Source organism: Stylophora pistillata, chromosome 3, assembly GCF_964205215.1.
Source record: "Stylophora pistillata chromosome 3, jaStyPist1.2, whole genome shotgun sequence".
Classification (NCBI taxonomy): domain Eukaryota; kingdom Metazoa; phylum Cnidaria; class Anthozoa; order Scleractinia; family Pocilloporidae; genus Stylophora; species Stylophora pistillata.
This window is the reverse complement of record NC_142521.1, coordinates 8,056,125-8,080,220: the sequence shown is the minus strand read 5'-3', so window position 1 is coordinate 8,080,220 and position 24,096 is coordinate 8,056,125. Positions and strand designations below refer to the sequence as shown.

The 24,096-nt window shown below is 39.0% G+C and overlaps 2 protein-coding genes and 1 pseudogene across 2 annotated transcripts; 1 reads left to right on the top strand and 2 right to left on the bottom strand.

Moving 5' to 3' along the window:
• Positions 1-1,034: 1,034 nt before the first annotated feature.
• Positions 1,035-6,104, bottom strand: LOC111333068 (plasmanylethanolamine desaturase 1). Its single transcript, XM_022938621.2, has 3 exons — positions 5,851-6,104; positions 4,887-5,006; positions 1,035-3,881 (listed from the first exon to the last, which is right to left on the bottom strand). Exons 1-3 carry the CDS (start codon positions 5,987-5,989, stop codon positions 3,310-3,312), a joined length of 831 nt encoding a protein of 276 aa, XP_022794356.1. The 5' UTR covers positions 5,990-6,104; the 3' UTR covers positions 1,035-3,309.
• A 57-nt stretch (positions 6,105-6,161) lies between these two features.
• LOC111339837 (uncharacterized) lies at positions 6,162-19,902 on the top strand. Its single transcript, XM_022946919.2, has 6 exons — positions 6,162-6,351; positions 15,402-15,551; positions 16,451-16,572; positions 18,954-19,045; positions 19,488-19,647; positions 19,772-19,902. The coding sequence occupies exons 1-6, from the start codon at positions 6,246-6,248 to the stop codon at positions 19,850-19,852; spliced, it is 711 nt and encodes a 236-aa protein (XP_022802654.1). The 5' UTR covers positions 6,162-6,245; the 3' UTR covers positions 19,853-19,902.
• On the bottom strand, positions 8,168-9,333 carry LOC148734375 (uncharacterized; annotated as a pseudogene).
• Positions 19,903-24,096: the final 4,194 nt, after the last annotated feature.

Genomic DNA, 24,096 nt, shown 5'->3' with positions numbered 1-24,096 from the left:
ATTAGAACATAGCTAGCAGAGTCGCGCAATCAAATTCATTATACGTAAGCGTGCTCAAAATCCCGATAGTGCACGCTGATAGCGTCAGCAAATCCGACTTTGCCAGAAATTTTTTTTTCGCGCGAGCGGCCATTGCTAGTGCGGGGAAAAATGATACATTTCGCGACAATAATGGATACAAACAGAAACTCGGCCTACTAGTCCGAAAACGAAGACAATGTTTCGACCTTTTCCAATGGGCTAGAGTTCTTAAATGAGGCAGAAAAAGAGAAAAACAAAGGAAAAGGAGACTCGGCATCAGCGCCGTCACGATTCGCTTCAACTGATATTGTTGTCCGTTTTTCGCGTCGCATTTGATGCACAATTCCACCGGCTATGTTCTAAAACAATTGGTTCATGCTTTCAGCTGTGCACTATCGAGTTATGGAGCACGTGGGAAGTTTGAAGAGCACTCAAGAAGCTAGAGTTGCCCTCGGCTATCGCCTCGGGCAACTCTTACGCTTCTTTCGTGCTCTCCAAACTTCCCGCGTGCTCCATAACTCGATAGTGCACGCTAAAGCATGAACCAATTGTTAAGTAAAGGTGAATTCTGATTGTAAATTTGATCTTTAAAGAAAATAGAAATGCGAAAATGAGTGAGTCGCGTTTTGATGATTTTAAGTTTCTTGATCAGACTCAAATATAAAGAAAGAATGGATCTTTTTTGTGGTTGCCCTTGGCTCTCGGTCATGTCGTACTGACCTCAGGGGAGCCAAATGTTTCCTCGTTCAGTACGTCCTGTCCTCTCACTCAGTCAAGTTATCAGTGTAGTTATCTCTTGCGAACATCCGCTTCTAGTACGGTTGAACTTTCTGGAGTTGTCGTTCTCGGGAAAACTCAATGGATCTGTTCTATTGATCCTTTTGTAAATTGTTTTCATTAGATTCATTGATCACCAGAATGCGAGCGGACGTGTACCTCAGTAAGCCGATTATTTCATAAATAAAATATGGCCCGCTAATTTAAATCAGTCGCCCTTACTCAAGATCGAGAGGTTCTTGGTTTCAAGATTTAAAAGTTTATTTTTTACTACTTCCCTACTGTGCACACAACCTATCAAGCCCTTAGGCTTCAAGGAAACTTCTTTCGTTAGACCTAAGATTTGACAAGAGTTTATCTAAAATAGAAACTTCGTATCCACTTCATAAATACCTTGTTTACCACACGACTAAGGTACGTACACATTATGCTAAAGATTAACCAAACTTATATTACAACACTCCAACTCGTGCAGTATTAAACTCCATAACATATAACTGTAGAAATCACACAATCCTCAGGTTTTTCTTGTATTTTATCCCGAAGTTTAATGTAGGGATATTTTTGACTGTGATTGAAACCTCAAAGCCAAAATTTCACGTAATGCACAAAATCCTGCATTCTTCAATTTTATAACCAGTGTCTATGACAATAAGCATCGTTTTACCCTACAATAATAATAATAATAATAATAATAATAATAATAATAATAATAGGAACAATGATAACAATATTAATCATAACCATTACAACTGCCTCACATGTGATTGGTGCATTAGCTACTTTATTTTTCACTAATAATTCTGAAGGGTTGTAATTGGACAGTTAAAGCAGTCTAAGATTTAGCTAAGTCCACTTAGCTAAATCCACTAATCACAGAATTGATCACAATAACTAAAGCAACAGCCCTCAGCCTAAAAACCTGGGGAATTTCCAAAATGGAGGAATTTTTTACTCAAGACACTGTCTCTACTGCAGATATTTTCCTTAAATGTATTTTTTTCGGAAATTGTAATGGTTATGATTAAACGATAACAGGACTTTGTATGGTCTCATTTTGTCTGTAATCATACTCGTGATTGAAAAATCAGAGCCTCCCTCAGCGGTTGTCCAATTTTGTTACACACTTGTATGATTACAGACTGAATTAGACTCCCCTCAGTCTTATTACCATTATTAATCAATAGTATTATGGGTTAGCTTTAAGATTATAGAATTCGCAGAAAAAATATTTGTCATCTTTTTAGCTCTAGCAGTTCTCTAGACTTATAATTTTTTCTTATTAGATCATTCCTTTCAAACCCATTACATCTCCCTTCTTCAAGAAAAAAAATATGCCACACCTTTTCACAGGTTACCTGGTAATAATAAGTTAGATTGTAAATAATAAGTTACATTGTAAATAATGTGTATCTATCATGTATAGCACCTCTAAGAAATTCAATCTTAATAAATAACTTGAATGAATAATAAACCAGTAAGAGAGGTACCTGTCAAAGCCATTTTGAAGAGAAGTACTAACACAGCAAAAAAAAAAAAAAAAAATGAAAAGCCTAAGGTAACTGAGGTATTCAAGCATGGTATAACCAATAAAAAGATTCCTGAGTGCTAAGGTAATCACTACATACATGCCTATCCATTGAGCTAACTGCCTTCCAGTTAGCTCAATGGATGGAGTGCTGGACTGCTGTGCAGGAGGTCGATGGTTCGAGCCCCGGCCGGACCAACACTCAAGGTCTTAAAATAATTGAGAAGATTATGCTACCTTTTTATAACATCAAGAAATGGATAGATATTCTAGTCTTCTCGGATAGGGATGAATAAATGGAGGTCCCATCTCCTACAGGGTTAGGGGTAGGAGACATTAATTTCCCACACACGAGATTACTGTGTGATGGATGTCCTCCCCTGGGGTGGGATGGGTGGGATTTATTGGGTGGACTACTCGCATGGTTCGCATATGTTCCGTTCTACTCCTACCCTACTGCGGTAATGCAGTGAAAATAGTTAGAGAAATGCATAGTAACACTACACATGTTTGAAATTAGATCTGACTCAGTTTAACCAATGATAATTTAATGTTCTTAACTCATGTTTAACTAGACTTTTCCCGCAGCTGTTCTATGCACGAAGTGATCAGACGAGTAGCTTTGCTCCTACTAACCAATATAATTTAATCTGCATTTCTGTGTAGCAGAAAAAAAAATCACATGTAAATTCAATTTTCTTTAGGTTGTCTGTTTTGGTTGGAATTTGCCCATCTGTTTCTCTGTTGTGGAAGATTACTGATCTTGACAAATGGAATCAAGCATAGAGAGAAATTGAGATTTGGATAGTTTCTGCCTTAACTAACAGAAACTGGTGTAAAATCATTAGTACATTACCAGACTTTTGTGTGGCTACATCAGACTGCTATTGTATACCAGACTGATGATATGAGATACCCTACATTCACTTACAAAAATTATTGTACTATATTTTAATCAGTTTCAGACTAAAATTGGATCAAATTTAATTGGGTTTTCCTGCCCATTTCATGTCATCTGATCGTGGCTTCACCCCAGTTGTTTTCTCAATCAACCACTCTAAAGATCGCCAGAATCCGATCACGTCAAGAGGATAGTCTAACCAACCAGTTGTGATGCAGAAGTATGTCTCATGGGGTGAAACATGGTGAATGCGATGATGCTTCCGTGGTAAGATTATGTGCCACTCCTGAAGTTTCTGCACCCACATTGGCAAACCAAAGTAGGTGTGAGACCACTTGTGGATTTGGTTGGTTAAGGTAACATAGACAGCCAAGAAGAACACGAAACAGTCCATTCCATAGGATGCTTCAATTGTATCTTGGTCATAAGTGAGAAACTTGTAGACCATGTAAGATAAACCAGGTAAGGTTAGCATACAGTTGTCACCATTTGTTTCAATCAAATCATGTCTTGTTATGGCTGTGGGGTCCACATGATGTTCTCTGAAAGGACGAATAAAGGCTTTTCCAAAAACAGGGATGTCCACTGCTCCCCATGTATCAGCTCCCCAATGAACCAGCCCAGAAAGGAAGTCAGCAGTAACTGCCCCTGCAACTACAAAGGCATAAAAACAAATGTTGTTATTGAAGAATCAGATGTAATTTAACAGTAGAGTTGATATGGAAAAAAAACAAAGGGGAATGAAGTTATTCTCACTTTGATGTAATAAGACAAAGATAATTTTATTCATTTCATAGGATCACTTTAAGCAAGTAATTTTTACTGAAATCAGTACTAACCCTTTACACCATGACCATCATTTGGTATATTCATTTGATAAAAATAAACTGATTTTTATTGGTCTCTGTGTAGTACATACTAAAACAATTATTCACCTCAGTACTGGTGAAAGTGGAAGATATTTAATCTCACCACTTTGTGGCTCAGTAAATATCCACCACCATTCCCCTCCACTTTGGCAAATAATTGTTAAATAACAGTGATGTGTTTTTGCGAAATTTTGATTGTCAAAGCTAAGAAAGTATCATTCATTCATCATATTGAAAACAAAACCTCATTAAAATTAACTTTCAACGCACTTTAAGACACGCCTACTACAAAACTAGTTTCGTCCACAGACCTCTTCAGTTGTATGCATACAAGTGAAGAGGTCTGTGGACGAAACTAGTTTTGTAGTAGGCGTGTTTCAAAGTGCGTTGAAAGTTAATTTTAATGAGGTTTTGTTTTCAATATAACAGTGATGTGTTTACTTGAAAAATAAATGAAGGTGTTCTTTGTAAGAGGGTTGTTTACTTAACTACAACAACTTGTATGTTGTATGATAAATCAATGGTTCCACGAGAAGAGCCAAAAGGAAGGTCAGTTGAAAAATTTCAACAAACTGTAGAAGGAACAGTCAACCTGCCAGACATACAGCCACGATTACAAATCTTACGTTAGATTACTCAGCTACAGCAAACACTACTCACAGACAGTTTGACATCTTGAACCTTGACAATGCACTGAATGTATGGACCTTGTTCAAAAGATGCCTGCTATGTCTCCCGATAATCAATGACAAACATCACTGGGTAGAGTGCTATAATTTAACTTACTTACCTGCAGAAAACAAAACTGTTCTGATTTCAGCGAGTCGAAAATTCTTACACAAGTAGAAAAACACTATGCTGGAAAAAATGGCACATGATACTACACTAAAGGTCTCCAGGCGTCTTTTCCCTGAAATTCAGAGCAAAGAAACACTTTTAAAACATGTACACATGCACGTACAGGAGGACATCACTAGGAAATCGGAAAGCTCAAACAGCTCCAAAAAAAATGAATAAATTTTATCAAGGCTCCTCCTAGATAAAGCTTTGAGTCAATTGAAGCCTTTAACCTAACTGACAACTTTATCATACTCGATTTGCATCACTAGGTTTTATAGAATGGAGGAAGTTGCATTATAACTTAGTTATGCTCTTTCTGAATTGACGACAGTTCACTGACTTTGTTCTGAATTTTTGAACATATATATGTTCATATGCATGTACAGTATATTACCACGAAACCGCACAGCCTAAACAGCGCACAGAACAAGTCGAATAACTTTTAGTAAGGCTCTTAACAGATGAGGGTTCTGTCCTCGTGTACCGGTTCACAAGAGCCGATACAGAAGACCGAACAATACACAACAGCTAACCAATGACTCCTAAACAAAGAAAGAACAATGGTAATTCCCTTGTGAACCGGTACACCAGGACAGAACCCAGATGAGACTTTTAGTCAGTTCAAGTCTGTAATCTAACTGACAACTTGATCATTATTGATTTGCATCGCTAAGTTCTATATAATGGAGGAAGTTGGAATATTGTTTAACTGGCTCGTGCTCACTGAATTAGCGTCAGTTCAGTGATTGTACTTCTGACATATACATTACATCAATACGAAATCCCAAAGGTTAAACAGCACAGAAATCAAGAGTAACTTCTACAAAGGCTCCTTATTAATGAAGCCTCAAGTCAATCGAAACCTGAGCTATCCTATAACTACCTAACGCCAAACTGTTATGCGATAAACTAACCTTTGGTATAGCCTTCGGCCAAAATCTTCGCATTAATAACTTTGGTTGAAGCTGGTGATTTTTCTATTCCGTTTTTTAGTTCAGAATAGTCGGTAAACCCTTGATTGGGTTCATCTGTAGCATCCTGAGATATAACCATTTTAATATTGGTACATTTTATTCACCCAAAAATGAGAAAATATATATTTCACCCCTCCCAACATCTTGCAAACTATGGCGACTAGTCCCAAGTCTAAGTGTGGGGTGAGATGGGGCGACGCTCTGGTGTGACGTAGTATATGAAGTTACATCGTGCAATTATACACGACATTTGAGATGACAGCTGACACTGGCGCATTCTTGCGCCGATCCGCCGTTTATTGGAATATCCAAGCTATTTTAAAAGATCCTATACAATGAGTTGCTCGATTGCATCCCGATTTTCAGCGTTGTTAGGTGTATATGCGACAAGGACAACTTATGCAAGGCTTTCCTCGGTTCGATTTTATGCGGCAAAGAAAGGTAAGGGCCAATACCTGAATCCATATTTCAAGACAGTGTCTCATTTTTACAGAACGAAATGGTTATAGACAAATGATAACAGTCAAGATAACATGAGCTACTTCTCCAGCATGAAAGAGTCTGTAGAGAGTTAAGAAAATGAAGTTGTTTCTGTGCACAGTATAAACAGGCCTAACAGTCGATATTCTTCCTTTTAATTGCTTTGTATGATGCCCCCCTGTTAGAAAGCAGGTGCAACGAATTTCAAATGGTGGAATCAAAGAGGCCATTTTCTTGATATTATCATGGGTGGATTTAGTGGGTAGAATTTCATGGCTCCCTTTTATTGGCATGATGGTTAGATACATGTACTCAAGTGGTATGCAGTGCCTTAATAGTAAGTACATTGGGGGTTGTTTCTGGAAAGTCGTGGTAACTTAACAGGCTTGTAAAGCTGTCCTATCTTTACTCAAGATGGGGATTTCAATAGTTTTGAGAGTAATACAATAAAACTGTCAGCTAGAGAAACAAAATAGACTGATTTGAGCTACAGAACTCACTTTTCTATCCTTTAAAATTTGATTTTAAAACATGGCTTTGGGCCCAGCACTTTTGTCAAATGCCCCCCCCCCCCCCGAACTCTGGGTTGAGAGGTCTAGATTTTAGACCTGGTGTGTCATTGTCTTGTGTTCTTCAGCAAAACACTTCACTTTCACAGTGCAGCTCTCCACCAAGGAGTAGAAATGAAGACAAGTGAATTGTCAGGGAAGCCTGATGAAATGTTTAGGAGTAGCCTTGCAATGAACCAGCATCCCATCCAGGGGGGGAAGGAATGGTAATACTTCTAGTTTCTTCATGATATGGAAACTAGGATGAGCTCCAGTTGGATGGGCCACTTGCCATGAGTGCAGACTTTACCTTACATTTACCCAAGGGGTTCAGGAGGCCATGGCGATTGGAGAATTATCTGGCTATTAGGCAGAATTAACTGCTGTTTTTATTGGCTTAGAAAATTTAGTTTGTTATAGACAATCATAATCATTAAAGGTCTCGGCTATTGAATGTGCTATGACTGGTCAATTTAGCAGGCCATATTTTACTATGTCGGGAATTTGGTTTGCCTCGACAAAGGAAACTCACATTGTTTTTTGTATACTCAGTTTTTAATAACCTTTCTCTCTTACAACCACTCGTACTTTTTTCTCGCACAACAACTCGTACTTTTTCGACAGTTCAAAGTTCCTTTTTATCACGTGTGCGGTGCACGTGATTGTCAAACACAACGACAACTTATGTCACGCACAATTTTCGGTCGCAACACTCTCCCCCTATTTGATTCCAAATGCTTTATCCCTTTGTCGTCGCTCCGACGAAGGGCTAACGCGCGAAACATCAGCTTTTGTAATCGTTACGGTGGCCAATTTACCATTTCAACTTTGTTGATATATCTAGACTTTTTGTGGCCTTCCTCTTCTGGCTATGAATCGCTTGAAACCCTTCATGAATTCTTCAGTGGTTCAGTTGCTTAGCAACTCGAAATGGATAGCTCTGGTCAGACTACAGGCAAATAACAAGATATAAGCTTTGCCATCTCTCTTCTTGCTGCATCTGTATAGTATTGGGCCAGCATAGTCCACGCCCAGCACTTGGAAAGGAATTGACCCCATGGTACGATCAATTGGCAGGTTTCCAGGTGGTGGACTTCCAAAGGCCTTTGTTTGGAACTTCTTGCATCCGAAACAACCATTGATGACCTTCTTGGTCAGCTGTCTTAGTCGGGGTATCCAATAGTCACTTCTGATCAATGCCATTGTGAGGCCAACTCCTCCATGTAACGTCAGCATGTGCGCATCTTGAACCAACTTCTCTGACAACACTGCCCTGGGTGGTAGATAGATTGGGTAGTTTCCTTGTATTCTGCCGTGGCACTCGTACAACCCATCACTGTTCTTTTGCAGGTTAAGGGTCAGTTTGTCTTTTTCGAACTTTTCTGTTCCACTTGAGTTTTCTTGTGCTCTTTGAACCCACCAACGGACTTCCTTATCAGTTTTGAATGTGGTCAAAGGGCCATTGAGTATCACTGATTTTTTCTCCTTGCAATTGTTCAAGAATCTCCTAATCTACCTAGTGATTTGCACCATTTTCCAGAAGCTATTCTTCTCTAAGACCTCGTCAAGGTTGTCCTTGGTCTCTGTAATGGCGGCAAAGATCTCTCTCGTAAGTTTGGCTTCCGCCTCAGTTTCTTTGTTCGGTTCTGTAAGTATGTCGCCCAGCCAAAGATCAGGTTCTGTCAACCATTCTGGCCCTTTGAACCATAACCCACCCAGGTTGTCGGCTTGGCAACCTCTGCTGCCAATATCAGCAGGATTCTGGTCAGTACCTACGTGTCTCCATTGAATGTAGGCCTTATCTCTTATCTTGTTCACTCGGTTCGCCACAAACTGTTTGTAGGCACTGCCTTCTCCTCTGATCCAATGTAGGGCCACAATGCTATCCAGCCATCCATGGACTGATGTAACTGGCTGACCTTCTAGGGCATTCTTCACATTTTCCACAAGGTTCGCTGCCATATGTGCAGATACAAGTTCCAGTCTCGGAATGATCAAACCCTTTTTCGCCAGGTGTGACTTTGTGGCCAGTAAACATGGCAGCTGATGTTCCGGTCCCACTTGTGTCTCCAAACATGTGTAAATCAATCGCTTCAACAGCTTCCTTAAAGCCTGCCAAACTGTGTGGGACTTGAACTTGGTCTGGAAGGCTCCCCTCAAATTTCTTCCACCCTTTTGCAACTGTCTCAGGTACTTTCTGGTCCCATGGTAGATGCTGGTTACAGACTTCTCGATACAATAGTTTCCCCACAAGTGATACCGGTGAGGCTAGACCAAGTGGGTCATAAACTGAAGCAAGGAACTGCAACATCTCTCTCTTAGATACTTCTGGGGAGGCCTCTTGAAAGGTGACAGTGATGGTGTCTTCGGTTTTGTTCCATGGTAGCCCCAACATCTTGGTATCCAGGTTTGACTCCAAGTTATTTTTTGGCATAGCTTTGTTTTCCGTCTTCTGGCTCAGCGTCTGCTTCTAATTCTGGTTCATTCGAATGCCATGTGTGTAGCTCAAACTCTGCTTCTCCAAATACTGCAATGGCCGATTCTACCCAATGGATCTGAGGACACTCTCTCTATGATTCCTTTCGCCAACTGGTCTTGAATGACTTCATCATACCAATCCAGATGGTTGGGTTCCTTCTGCAGTTTCTTGAGGAGACTCTCCAGTCTTCTGAGACTTCCCTGTTTGTTGTTGTTGAGGATATCATGACCATGTTTCTATAGTAACCCTGTTTCATACCATCCTTCATCACTACGTCTCAATTGCTCCTTAAAATTATCGTATACTGCTTGCTGATCCCCAACTGGTCTGTCCTGAAGACCTAACACATTTAAGCTGCATAGCTGCTCGTAATTGGTGGATGAGGTTCTGGTGAGATAAATGCTCCCCATGTGTGCTTCCTTTCCGGCTGACATCATTGTCCATCAGTGAAGTTAGCTCAGCAACTGGTTCCCCAGCCTTTCCAATCTGTGGTTTTGTGTCAGCTAGTCTTTATTCTGGAGTACTTGCTTTCTCCCAGTATCAAATGGATGGGTAACTCTGGTTTCTTGTCATCATTCATGAATATTCCCTTCAGGTGGGGGTACTGGTGAATCTTGTCGGCATATCTTGGGTTAGGAGTGGTCAGCAGAATGCTTCTATCTACCCTACTGACTGATGCGACCATGTTAAAATCTCCCACAATACTTGAAATTTTGACATCATACTGATAAATCTTCTGGTTAGTCGAACACGTCATTGTGTCAATTCTCTTCTGCTCCATCCTTGACAGTTGTTTTCCAATTTCCTTGATAAGGGCAGCTGAGGCATAAGAACTTCCGGCCCCCGTGTCCAGTAATGCCCGGCATTTTATACCATCTACATCAACGACTATGACGGGGTAAATGACTGCTCCTTTGCCAGTGGCTAGCAACATCTGTTGGGAATCCCTATCACAGATTGATGTATGGTGTCTCCCGTTACATTTTTGACGACTTTTAACAATCAGATAGTCTGCAGCCCCGTGTCTGGTACCAGTACAGTTGAAACACAACCTTCTCTCACTGAGGTACTTTTTCGGTTGTGCTACACCCACTACCTTGTCACAGTCAACTGATTTGTGCACGCTCGATTGACAGTGCACGCATGGTCATGTTTTCCATTCTTCTTGCCTCGAGTTAAATACCCTGTCTTGTGACCTGGAGAATTTAGGTAATGGTTTGAATGGTGGTTTCCCTGATGGTGGTTTCTCATGGTTAGGATCTTCATCAAGCTTCGATGGGTTCCTCATGGTCCACTTTCGCAACACCTCGACAAGCTGGTTGAATTTCCATTCTTGCCAATTGTCATTGGTTCTCACTAAATCTCCTCTAATTCCTTCTAATTTGTTCAGTGTCATCCTTACATAACCATTCACTTCCCGGAGTTTGCCCATTGTTTCAAGTGCTTGAATGGATGAGCATAATTTTTCATAAAACTGCGATACTTTGTTTGGGTTTACTCCATAAATCACGGGAATTGACATGATGCTACTCACATAAGCATTTACTATCTCGCTCTCCTTTCCAAATTTCGTTTTAGGAATATTTTTCGCTCGTTCGTAGCCTTCGGTGGCGAATAGAAGACCATCTATTGTCGATCGAACTTGAGGCTCCAAAAGTTCCTTAAGGTAGGAAAACTTTGTTATTTATGAAACATTTGCTGTGTCAACTTCCGCTGTGAATTGGCCCCAAAACTGCAGCCAGTCGGCAGGTGTACCTTTGAACTTGGTGATGACAAGTTTTGGTAGCTTGGCGTTGATGTCTTGCTCCTTTTTCTCTTTGTTTTTCTTCTCAAATTTTAGCTTTTGCTCCAGTTTAGCTTTTTCGAATAGCATCTCCTCGTTAAACCTTTTTTCCCTGAGCTGTGCGTCGTGTTCCTCTTTCTCTTTCTCTTCGGCTTGCGTTTCGACATGTTTGCATTCCTTGATCATTACATCGAGCTGGTCGATTAACTCCTCAATAGCGTACACACTATCTTCAATTTCTTTACCCTTTTGTAAGATTTCATGCTCCTCTTTTTCTGTCTCAAACATCAGCTCTTGAATTTCAATTTCAGGTCATGGACTTCTTCCACTTTCTTCTTCAATGCGCTTTGTAGTTTTTCCATTGATAGGACTGCTTTATCCCTGATCACGGTGATTGCTTGTGATTGTGTAAGCTTGAGGGTTTGCAGTTTTGCATTCACCACTTTCCTCAGTTGATTGATCGTTTTCACCATCCTTGTTCTGTCCTGGCAGGGTTGCCACTCTTGTGTTGGGAATTTGGTTGGCCTCGACAAAGGAAACTCCCAATGTTTTTTGTATACTCAGTTTTTAATAACCTTTCTCTCTTACAACCACTCGTACTTTTTTCTCACACAACAACTTGTACTTTTTCGACAGTTCAAAGTTCCTTTTTATCACACCCGCGGTGCACGTGATTGTCAAATGCAATGACAACTTATGTCACGCACAATTTCCAGTCGTGACATCTGTATGGCCCTCTAAACTCAAAAGTTTGTTTGAATTGAAATCTTCTATTACACCCAGTGATATACTGAATTTCTTGCCAACCTCATTTTCTTTGCTCCTTATGTAAGTTATGAAACCTTGTCCACTTGGATTGATGGCCTACTTGCTTTGTGCTTGGACCACAAATCTGAGTGGAAAAAACCTTGGTCTGACACTTGTAATATCCCGCCCAGATGGTTCAGATTTAACCACTAACACTTGGATTAAATCAACACACATTAACTCAACAGTTTGATGGCGGACAATGTGTTATAACAACAACCCTCGCACGCTTGTGCCAATGGGTAATACACTACAATCCTTCCCTTGTTTAAAATAGATCCTTGACCAAAATCTAGTGTGAAAATTGTTCTCATACATTGGGAGATTTTACAAACTAAAACTGTTCTGGTTGACAATGGTCTTTCTTAAAAACAATCACTAGAACAGGAACAACAAAGTGAAATGTTCATAGTCCTCACTGGGCTAATCCTTCAGGCATAACATTACTGAGTCCTCAATCACTCTTGTCTGATGAAAGTTCTGTTGTTAAGATATAACAACGTCCTTAAACCGTGCTGGTAATGTTCTAGACCTGATAGGTCTGGATGCAGTGTCCTTGATAGAGTCGGGTTCTGCCGCACTCCCTACCATCGTCTGTGTATGAATTTCTCCCGAATGTTCATCACTTTCATTTACACTTAGCTGTGCTTGATGTTCAGTAGAACTGTTCGAGACAGGAGGTGATAAAGACATCTTGCATTCAGGCACATTACTCCGCTCAAGGAATTTCTTTACATGGGTAGAGTTTCTCTTATATTGGACACCATCGGGTGTTTCTACCACTACGCTGTTGCCTAACTTGTCCAGTACACGGTATGGTTCTGGCCTGAAAGTTGGCTTCAACTTGTTTTTCCGTTCCTGTCTTAATAATCCGTGTCACCTTCTTTCACATCACTTTCGCAGGCACAGCGTTTCTCATCAGCATACAGCTTTCCTTTCTCCTTGGCTTCACTGTCTATCATGTACTTCTTGGTCATCCACTGGGAATTCTTCAATCCCTGGTATACAGGTTCGCAGCTTTTTGTGGAACAGGAGTTCTGCAGGGCTTACTCCAGTTGTGCTGTGTGGAGTTGTTCTGTACATTATTAGGAAAGAACGAAGTTCTTCTTTCCAATTTCTCTTCTCTATTTGTGCAATCTTTATCCTCTTCAGTAGGGAGCGGTTCTGCCTTTCTACTTCTCCATTTGCCTGAGGCCAAAGCAGAGTCACTCGTGTGTGTTCAATACGTTCTTCTTCAACAAATTTACAGAATTCTTCACTTCTGAACTGCAGTCCATTGTTAGTAGTGATACTAATGGGCAGTCCATGGGTAAGGAAAATCTTCTTCAGACTTGCAATGACCTTGTCAGCAGTTGTAGACCTCAGGACTTCTACTTCCATATAGCGACTGTAGTAGTCTACAACTACAAGGAGATGGTCTCCTGATGGCAGAGATGGTGTCATAAGGTCTGCTGAAATGTGTTGCCATGGACCTGAGGGCAGTTCAGTCCTCTTGAGGGGTTCTGGTGGCTCAGGCTTACTGACCATCTGGCAGGGATGACAGGTCTTACAAAACATTTCTGCATCCTTGTCACACCCTGGCCACCAGACTTTGGTATGAAGTCTACACTTTATGGACACTATTCCTGGATGACCCTCATGTGCAAGATGCAGGACTTGGTCGCATAAACTAGAAGGGATGATGATCCATGTTCCTTACAGTGCTAATTTTCCTATAATGGAAAGTTAATTTCTGACGAGCAGGCATTGCTTTTTCTCAAGTTTGTGCCACGTTTCCTTTTGCCAGAATCCGATCACCTGGAGAGTTTGATTGATTCTAGAAATACTAGACAACGTGATCAACTGAACATTCGAAGGTGCTGCCTAACCTCTGGTCAACGGTCCTTCGCCTACCGCGGTGCAAAGCTCTGGAATGATCTAAGAGACAATGTTAAATCTTCAGAATTGATCAAACTTTTTAGGAACAAAATTGTTAACCTACTTTTCTCTGATCAATCTATGAATTGGTAATTAGTATTTAATCCATTGTATTTCACCTATTTTTAACGTTATTTATTATATTAGTTATTTGGTAATTTATTTAGTTATTTTAGCTATTTAGTAGCCTTGTGACTGAAAAACCTTCTTTAGGGAGTTACAATAATGTCATCATGTATGTTTCTCACACCATCACAGCCTTCTAAGACTTGCTGCGTTACTCTCCGATACATTTCAGGTGCACAGCTAACTCCAAACATCAGTCTTTTGTACCTGAAAAGTCCTTTGTGAGTCGCAAACGTGGTAATCGATCTGGAAGCCTCACTCAATTCCACTTTATGAAATGCCCACTTGATGTCAAGTTTGCTAAAAACAGTACTTCCATTCAGGTCACGAAAGACTTCGTCGACTGTTGGGATGGGGTGTCGTTCCCGTGCAATAGCACCATTATAATCTAAATATATCAACAAAGTTGAAATGGTAAAGTGGCCACCATTATGATTATAAAAGCTGATGTTTCGAGTGTTAGCCCTTTGTCATTCGCTCCAACGAAGGGCTAATGCTCGAAACATCAGCTTTTATAATCGTAACGGTGGCCAATTTACCATTTCAACTTTGTTGATATATTTAAATTATTTCGCTACCCCCACCGACGCAGCCCAAAACAGTTTCTTTAGAAACTATCAGCCTTTATTCAATAGCACCATTAGCCTGCCTTTGTCGACACAGAGGCGGATGTCGCCATTCGGTTTAGGCACAACAACTACAGGTGGAATCTAGGGTGTTGGGCCCTCTGCTCTCTCAATTACATCAAGACTTACAAGCTCATTAAGTTTCTGTTCTAACTTGTCCCTTATACTGAATGGCACACGATGCATAGGTTGGGCCACTGGCTTAACATTCTGATCGATGGGAATATCCAGCTGAAAATCCTTCAATTTTCCCAGCCCCTCAAAACGTGATTTGTACTTGTCAAAGATTTCTTCCTGTCTCAAAAGATTAACTCTAACCTCCTCTCCAAGGTACAAGACATTCAGTTGTGTAGCTGTTTCTCTTCCAAGTAATGCTTGGCCTCTTCCTTCAATAACAGTAAACTCTGCTTCTACAGTGAAATTTTGTACAGTTACTGTTGCAACAAAACAACCCGCTGTTTTCAATGGTTCGGCACTTCCTTATTGGTACAGTTTCTTAATGGATTTCATAGATACACACTTCACTTTATTCTGCTTTAATTCTTCCCACAACTTGCAGTCAATCACATTACAGCTGCCTTTTCATTTTGACTCCACCTGATCTTTTCCAACACTCGGTTTCACCTGATTCTACTGTAATTACAGCAAGTCAGCACATACGTTCAGCTAATTTGACTACCCCATAATTAACTCAGGAAGATATTGCCTTTTCTGTTTCTCCATAGGAAAAAAGGCAAGGTCAGCTGCTGTTTCAATTGACCATGATATAGCAGATGGGTTAGTTGATTTGGAGAAATTGAAATCAAATATGGCGAGTACAGTGACAAGACTTCAACTTGAGTTCAGAGACAAAATAACTGTTGAAATTAAACCTGGTAAGTCCAAGCTTAATTGTTTATTCACTATTCACTGTGACTGACAAATACTATTTTCATTCTTTGACCCTTGAACTCCCAGAAGTGATTAACATGTAACTTCTCCCCATAATATCCATATATGATCCAGCAAACAGGTAGTGAGAAAATCAGGTACGTGTAGAAGTTGTTGGCTTGATCTAACACCAAATTCACATTACTACTTTTTACAAGAAAATAGGTAGCAGCTAGAGGAGAGAATTAACAAGCAGATGTTAGGAGTGAAAGGGTTAATATTGTACAGCTATTGTACCCTTTCATTATACACCGAATGCAAATGTGGCGTCCAATTTGAGTTGCCATTGTTCTGGACTCACTAGCCTCTCACACATGTAATAATCTTTTTGTGTTTCCGTGTGAAGACAAGGCTAGTGAGTCCAGAACAATGGCAGTTCAAATTGGATGCCATATTTGCATTCAGTGCATACCCTTTGATTATGAGCTGGAAGGAATATTTGAAAGAAGCAAATGATGAGGCAGTATTGCTAATATTTGTCTTTCAATCTTGCTCTGCTAAACCCTTTTAATTTTCAATCTAGCTAGGGCTCGACACTAACAGTAGCTAACTTGCCACAGACTAGTAGAAGTTCAGTTTTGGCTAGTGGTTTTTTTATTTCCACTAGCCAGTTTGGCTAGTAAACAAACTGAAATTGTTGTAACATCTAAGCTGTCACCAGCCACTTGGCCAGTAAGTTGGAAAGTTATTCCCCTGCTAGCATTCTTGTATACCTGCCTGGTTTTCACAGTAGGTAAGAGTCTTATGTCTGATCATTAGAAACACCAAAGTTTAGTCAATACTACTCTGGAAACAAATTGATATCTCAGTGAGATCACGTGCTGGAGCTTTACTCTTTTTGTAGATATACTTCACCAAGTAAAAGTGGAATCTGCAAATGGAAAAGAAAAGTTTGTGCTTGGTGACATAGCACAAATCAAACTTAGTAAAAGCATGTTTGTCGTGGACTTAAGTAGGTCACCAGAGGTAAGGGAAATTAAATAAATCTTAAGACACTTTATCTTTCAATCACAATGGGTTAGTTTCTTTAAACCTTGTCATGAGGAAAGGGGAGAAATCCATTACTACTGGTAGGTCACAAACTATTGATTTTCGGTTAGTAGTCTTGAAACAAAAATTGGCATTTTCAACATTTTAGATTGGGCTATCACCACATTTCAAAAAATAGATAGGTGAATCTGTTTTTTCACCCCCCTCCCCCTCCCCCTCCCCCTGCAAAATATAAAAGAAAACTCCCTATCAACAGCAACATTTTTTTTTATTTTTACAATATTTATAAGCTGAAAATGGAAGTTTGCATGCATTTCCTGCAAGTTTAAGGTCACTGTCACCAAACACAAATGGGCTCCTGGCTAAACAGAATTACTTACTACCAGTAAGAAAGCGTCCAGATGCGTTTTTAATCTTTCATCCATTTAACTTTGTTTTTTTCCCCCGAACCCATAAACAGTTCGCGGGTGAAAAACATTCCAAGCTTCTCGGCCTACCCACCAGGACATCCGCCAGACAGGCGCCAGAAACCGTGATAAGATCAATTAGCTGCAGTTTTGAACTCAGACTTCAAATGCGAGCGGAAAAAAATGATAAAACGCTTAAATTAGCGTCCGATTTGTTTTCCTTCTCTTCTTTTTGTAATACCATAAAACATGCTAATGTGGTTGTCATTCAAGAAAATACAGCTTTCATTCACGGTTCAATTTATCAGGCCACAATGAACTCCTGAACACGATAAACAAATGACGGTAATTAGATTATCTATATTACATACTTTGCACGCAGTTAAATTTTTCGTAAACCTCTTACGTCCTAGCACCATCATCCCAAAGCGAGTTGAGTGCCATGACCAACGAGTCGCATCCGATCTTTTGATAATTATTTAATTTTGAAATTGAGGGAAAAAGTTCATACAAGCCCATCAAAATGAATTTTAATTTAGTTTTCAAAGAATCTTTCTTTAATTATTTAAATTTACGGAAAATGTAGCCGACTTCTCTGAGCGAAGTAGCCGACGCATTTCGTCGGCCGTCGGTGCTTAGTGAAAGCACTGCTCTCAATATAGAAAAAACTAGTTTTGTAATTTTTCATCCTCCTCAAGGGAAAGTAACATTCAACTTCAACATAACTTTAAATGGGAAACAGTTGCAACAGGATTCCTGTATTAAATACTTAGGAATTTTTATTGATACAAATTTGTTCCGGAAACCTCAAATCGTGTGTATTTGTAAAGAAAATTAAAAGAATAAGAAGTGTAGGGGTCTTGTCTAAGCTTCGCCATTATGTTGAATAAATATTGATATTCTTACTAATGTCCACTACTCTTAAATCCACCCATTTCTGATTTATGGTATAATTATCTGAGGTAATACATATTCAAGTACACTTCAGCCTTTATACATTTTACAGAAAAAAGCAATGCAAATCATGACTTTTTCCTCATTTGATTAACATTCAACACCGCTGTTTAGATTGTTGGCAATTATGAAACTCTCTGATCTTGTTACATTTCATATTGCACTTTTTATGCATAAATTTCATAACAAGTTATTACCTTCCTATTTTGATAGCTTCTTTAATTCAGCACTTAGTATCCACAACTACAATACACGAAGTGCAGTTAATTAATCTTATTACCAGCCTCGAGCTAGAACAAACTATGGAATTTTTAATATTTGCTTTCAAGGACCAAAGGTGTGGAACTCTCCAGGGAAAGATATAAAGTCAACCCCTTTCAGTAAATTAAAAAAAAATTTAAACATGAATTACTGTGCCAGTATTAATGTCACCCTGGTGTTTTGCTTTCCCCAGAGTAATCAGTTTCTTCCTAGCTATTCCTGTGATTTATTTGTTGCTCTACGCTTTTTTCTTTTATCATAATTGTTCAGGATTTCATTTCTAATATATACATATATATAATATTTTTTCTATGACTTGTAAATTTCGTTTATTCATAATTATTTAGGGTTCAGTTCTGTGTGTGTGTGTGTGTGTGTGTGTACATGTGTGTGTGTCCCAACCCTAATATTCTAATTTATTCTAATGTAATTTGGCTTCCTAGCCTTATTAACCTTCTAGTTATTTTAGGAAGCCAACACCCTCTTAGTTTTAATTTTTGTATTTGATGTTAATTTAATCTTCTCAAGAATAAGGGTGAATAAAGTTGTTGTTGTTGTTGTACAATAATTTTATAAATGGCAAGGGGGCCTCCAGAAACCACTGGGCTCATAGGAGTTAAGAAACCACACAAGATGTTTATATTTTGTCCCTTTGCCTCCATGCCAGTTGTTTGTGTTTTGTAGACTTTTGTTGGAGTATTGATAGGGTATTCACATTAGATAATTCTCCTTTAGCTTGTACCTCAAGCTGCTGAAGCAATCAAAACATGGAATACAGATTTTGAGCCCATCATGTCTGGTCATGTGATATCTGTATCCATTCCAAAGTAAGGCTTTTTTGAGCTGTACAATACTCCTTTAATTTTTTACAGGAATTCCTTTATTGTTTTCCTTTGACAGGAACCTCAATCAAAAGCTATGTAGACTACTTCAAGCTTGGACTGAAAGATACCATTACTCCCAACTTCCCCCCCCCCCCTGCCCTTGAAAAAAGAAAAAAAGCAGTAATTGATCCAGTCCTGAAGGAGCATCTGGGTTGTCAGGGAAGCCTGAGAAAATGCAGTTGGGGGGGGGGTGGGAGGGGGTGGGGGGTAGCTGTGATGAACTGGCATTCCATTTGTGGAAATTGCAATAGTCCCAGTCCCTTCATGAATCAGAGACAGGGATAAACACTTACTGGATGAGCCATTTAGCTTGGGTGCTGACTTTCCATCACCTTTTTTGTTATGATAAGATATAGAAAATGAGTACCACTTTTTTCCTCTGCAGAGTCACTCAGGAATACCGTGAAAACTTGGTCAAAATGGCAAAGTCAACAAGTGAACAATACAAACAAAGCATTCGAAAAATAAGACAGAAAGGAATGACTGACATTAGGAAAAATAAGAAAGGAAAATCAGAAGATGATGCAAGAATGGTGGAGAAAATGGTATGAACAAGCGTGAATTTGATTCCTCTTTGGCAAGGGGAATCCACATACTGGAAAAGTTACATGACTGTAATGTTTGTTATTTAATGATGATTTCAAAAATTTTATGCTTAATTTTCAACAGATTCAACAACTTACAGACCAGTTTTGTGGGGACACAGATTTGCTCTTAGAGGAAAAAACTAATGAACTTTTAAGAAAGTGACTGTGAATCAATAGAATTTTTTATGGAATAAAATATCAAACAAAACACCATCATTGTATCTGACTTGTCATTCTTACCTCAAGTGTAAGTGCATCATGTGACATTGAATGGAACTAACTGCAACAATAGAAGGCTGTTTTGTAACGGATGCAGGCTGTGTTCACAGAACAAGGGGAGGGGAAGCGATTTGTTTGCAGACAATACTATGCCTTAGACATTTAAGTGTGATCTTAAAATCTTAGAAATACTGATGAGGAACAAAGTATTTTTTCTTGTGGTCTTAATATCCCACTCTCAGTTTTTGCTTCAGGGATTTTTTTTATCTTCAGAAATTTGAGCCAGTTTGGGTCCTTACTGGATAAATGATGCTGTACAAATTGGTGTCGTCTGCCCTTTGACCAATTAATATTGGGAAACAGTGTTTAAAGATAAAAACTTTGCAGTTGCTCAGATACCCAAACTTTCATTGGATGGAAGGTTTCTGGCCATATATCTTGAGGAGGGGAAGAACTGCCTTGAGAATAAATATTTCAAACGCTTGTGACAAGGTTTTAGATTTGACTAAATAAGTGATTGTTGTCAATATGGAATTCACTGAAGTGTCAAAATCCCAAGGCAAACATTTATGCTTTCTGAACGCCCTTAATAGGCGGTACTATGCAACTATTTCCTGGGGGTTTGCGTCCTCAGTTCCCAGTTCTAGAATCGTTAAGTCGTTCTTTGACGATTTCGTTTGCAATGTCGTCCGTCGGTGATAGCTCATTTGGAGTTCGGCATGCGTAAGTTGAGGTCGTGGCCTTGTTAGCCGGACCGACTTTTAGGTAGGAAAAAATCGGCAACACAAGGCTGCAAGCAAATAAACTGACAAGACATTTTTGCAGAAATTTTATTCGAAATATTAAGATTCTACAGCTTTTTTATGCTCAGTGATATGTCATGTCGACTGCAGTTCAGCTCCTTAATGCAAACCCACTACTGTCAAAATGAGAAGAAAAGTTTCATAGTGAGGAAACACCTGTCTAAAGGGTAAGTGGAAGACTTTCTAATTTTCTCGACACGATAGCGCACAAAGTCAGTATATTTCAAAATCATAAGCTTAATTTGAAGTGGTTATTTCAATTGCTCACCACGCTGCAGTTGAGCAATCAGCATTTTTACTTTTTAAAAACCTTCGTCAAAGTTACATTTAACAATTATTCGCCGAAGGCGAGGTGAATATCGTCGAATAATCCCCGAGACGAAGTCGAGGGGATTATTCGACAATATTCACCGAACCTGAGGCGAATAATTGTTTTAGTATAATTTCAGAGCTGAACAACAGAGAAATTTCTAAAATCATAACATTTTATTTTAACATTTTATTTAAACCATGTGGAGCGGTTTATATAGCGTCATATAAGGAACCGCTCGACCAATCAGATTTCTGAAAACTCTTTGCTCAGCTCTGAAATTATACTAAATATATATATTTATCAGCTTTATACTCAAGTTGATGTGTAGCATCGCTGACTTTCTGCGAGTTCTCCGGTATTTTGATAAGTCTACAGACGTAGTAAAAACGAGTAAAAATAAGTAAACTTGCAAAATGTTTGGAAAGGAGAAAAAAGTTGGATTACCCTTTCAAGCCATCAAATACGTTATGTTATTGTTTTTGTTTTAACTAACTCTTGCAGGAATGTTTTAGATTGGCATTTTCACAAGTTTTTCGTAAAGTCGCCTAATGTATTTTAGCGCTGAAGAAGGGCTAACGCTCGAAACGTCAGCTTTGGAAAATCTCTGTGGTAGCCAATTTACCGTAAGTTTATCAACTCAGTTGATCGACCAAATTATCCTGTAATACCCCCAACCGAAGCAGCACCACAATTTCGTTGGAAATTTACCCCATTTATAAATATATTTCACAACGTCTGGGAATGTTCCTAAATGTCTCAAGAAATCCTTTGATAATGAAATCTTTCCGATTTGAAAATACACCTAGTTTGAATTATTGTAGCAGCAATTCTTACTTTTCGGAAATGAAGTATGCGAGGGACCGCTGAACTGGATTTATATGTTAAAGCACGGAGAGTCTAAGAGAATCTATTTTTTTTTCTTCACGGAAATAACAAGAAAACCACATCATTCAGCCAAAATAGCTGGTGTGAATTTTCTTAATATCTCATGAATACTTTCGAAATGCCTCCAAAACTTCCGGATTAACCGAAAGTAATAACAAATCAGAGCAAAAATAATTTAGCGGTAGAGGTTTATGAAAAATTTGTTTGTTTTTCATTTTTCTATCTCACAAAGCCTTAGGCCTTATAAGTTCTCCTTATTGCTTTCGGAATTTCATTTATCACAAAGACTTTCAAAATCATATATTACCCACTTGTTCAAATATTTTGCTAAATTTCTTCACGATACAGATAATGAAGATTTTCGTCATCGTTCTCGCTTCTCTCAGCTCCTCGGTAACTTTTATTTGGGAAAAACAACACTAGAACACGTAATGGATGTAAGAATTATGTTCAGTCAATCTACCAGACTCCAACTCCAACACATTGTAAGGTGATGCTCAGCGGAGTATGTTGGCGAAAAACGATTGACTGCATCCGAATATTTTTATTATTAGAACTTCCGTTTTATCTAACTTAGGAATTTCGTCGCGTCAGTTCGTGAGTACAGTACTTATCTCACCGAGATTGAAATATCTGGTGTCTTACGCATATATCTCAGTGAAGTAGCAGACAGCTAGAAACAATTATTTGGTGCATTTTTGTTAGCAGTGTCGCCTTAGAGTCACGGTAGCAAGTGTGGTGAATTCTTTTGAGAGTTCATTGTATAAAAATACCCTCTTGCTAGGTAAAATCATATCACAAATCGCTCTAATATGATCGGCTCGCTTAATCAGTAGTATTTCGCTAGAAAAACTTGGACAATACTATACACTTCCTTAAAGTATTTTTATAAGCAGCAATGTATAATTTATGAACGTAAAACGTTCTCGCCATGCGATACTGATTGCCACAAGGCTAAAATATTAGTGTTTATCGTTCAAGCTTTATATTAATCCCTTTTGGCTTCTCATTTCTTTAAGGTTTGTTTAAATTTTTTTTCGTGGCTAATCATGGACATGATTGATTCCTTTGAGTGCCGGACTGATCTCGTTCGAATTATGATATCCTTACAGGTACATCACACTCCTCTGAATTAATTTTGATATTGTCCATGGCGCTCTGTGTGAATTGATAACCACGAGGAGTTAGTATTCATTACTTCTGCACGCGACTTTCAATTGAGGCCGTTTTACAATTTTTAAGCTCATCATTATGGGACCCAAGAACGATGAACTCGAAAGATGAGTCGGGTAAAACGTCACTGATCACGATTTCAATGGATTCTTACGTCCAAGTGTATTTTGTCTTGTTAATCTAGTCTAGTCACCCATCCCTGCTGGTTATATTATAAAAGGCTGTTTAATTATGCAGATTGGGTTTCTTTTAGACGACTACTGTTTTCATAAATTCTAATTTTGCTGGATCTCAGCCAGGGAGTTTACTTCCCACCGCCATCAATGCTTAGAAAACTGTTTCTGCACCTTGGAAACAATTGTACTTGTCTTCAGCCGTAGTAAAGCACCCATGTTGTTCCGCGGTCCAATAGCAGTTCCAGTCGTTGTAAGCTGGTCTTTTCATTCCGTGTCAATTTATTTTCTTAAATTTAACGTGACCATTATTTGCAAATGATTAAAAATTAATTTGTGCTATCTAATTGAGTTTCATAAGCCTGCTACCACAATATCCGTAATTTCTAAACTTTGCCTTGGTGTGAAGCCACAGAAAGCGATAAATTGAAGGAAAAAGGAAACTTCACTTCCGAGGCAGTGATTGGAAATTTCTCAAACAGAACTCGGTAACGTCAGTAACAGAAAATCATCCACGGTAAAGAAAAAAAAAACAAAAACAAAAACAAAAGGGAAAATATAATGAATAGTTAAAACATGATAGGATTTGGCACGACTTTTACTCGGCATAAAAAAGGAAGTCGCTCTCAGGCGACAAACGGCTGTAGCAGTGTGGAACTCGATTGCGCAAACGGCCTGATCTAAACGGTTTCCTCGATTAAATTTTTGAAAGGCTTTGAAAATGTGAATCTCGTCTATATTCTCGCACGAAGTGCCGTTTTCAACCATAAAAGAAAAAGAGCATGGAGATATTTTCCCAAGTCATATTTGACACAAGAGCTGGCTACCTCTTCAGCAGATT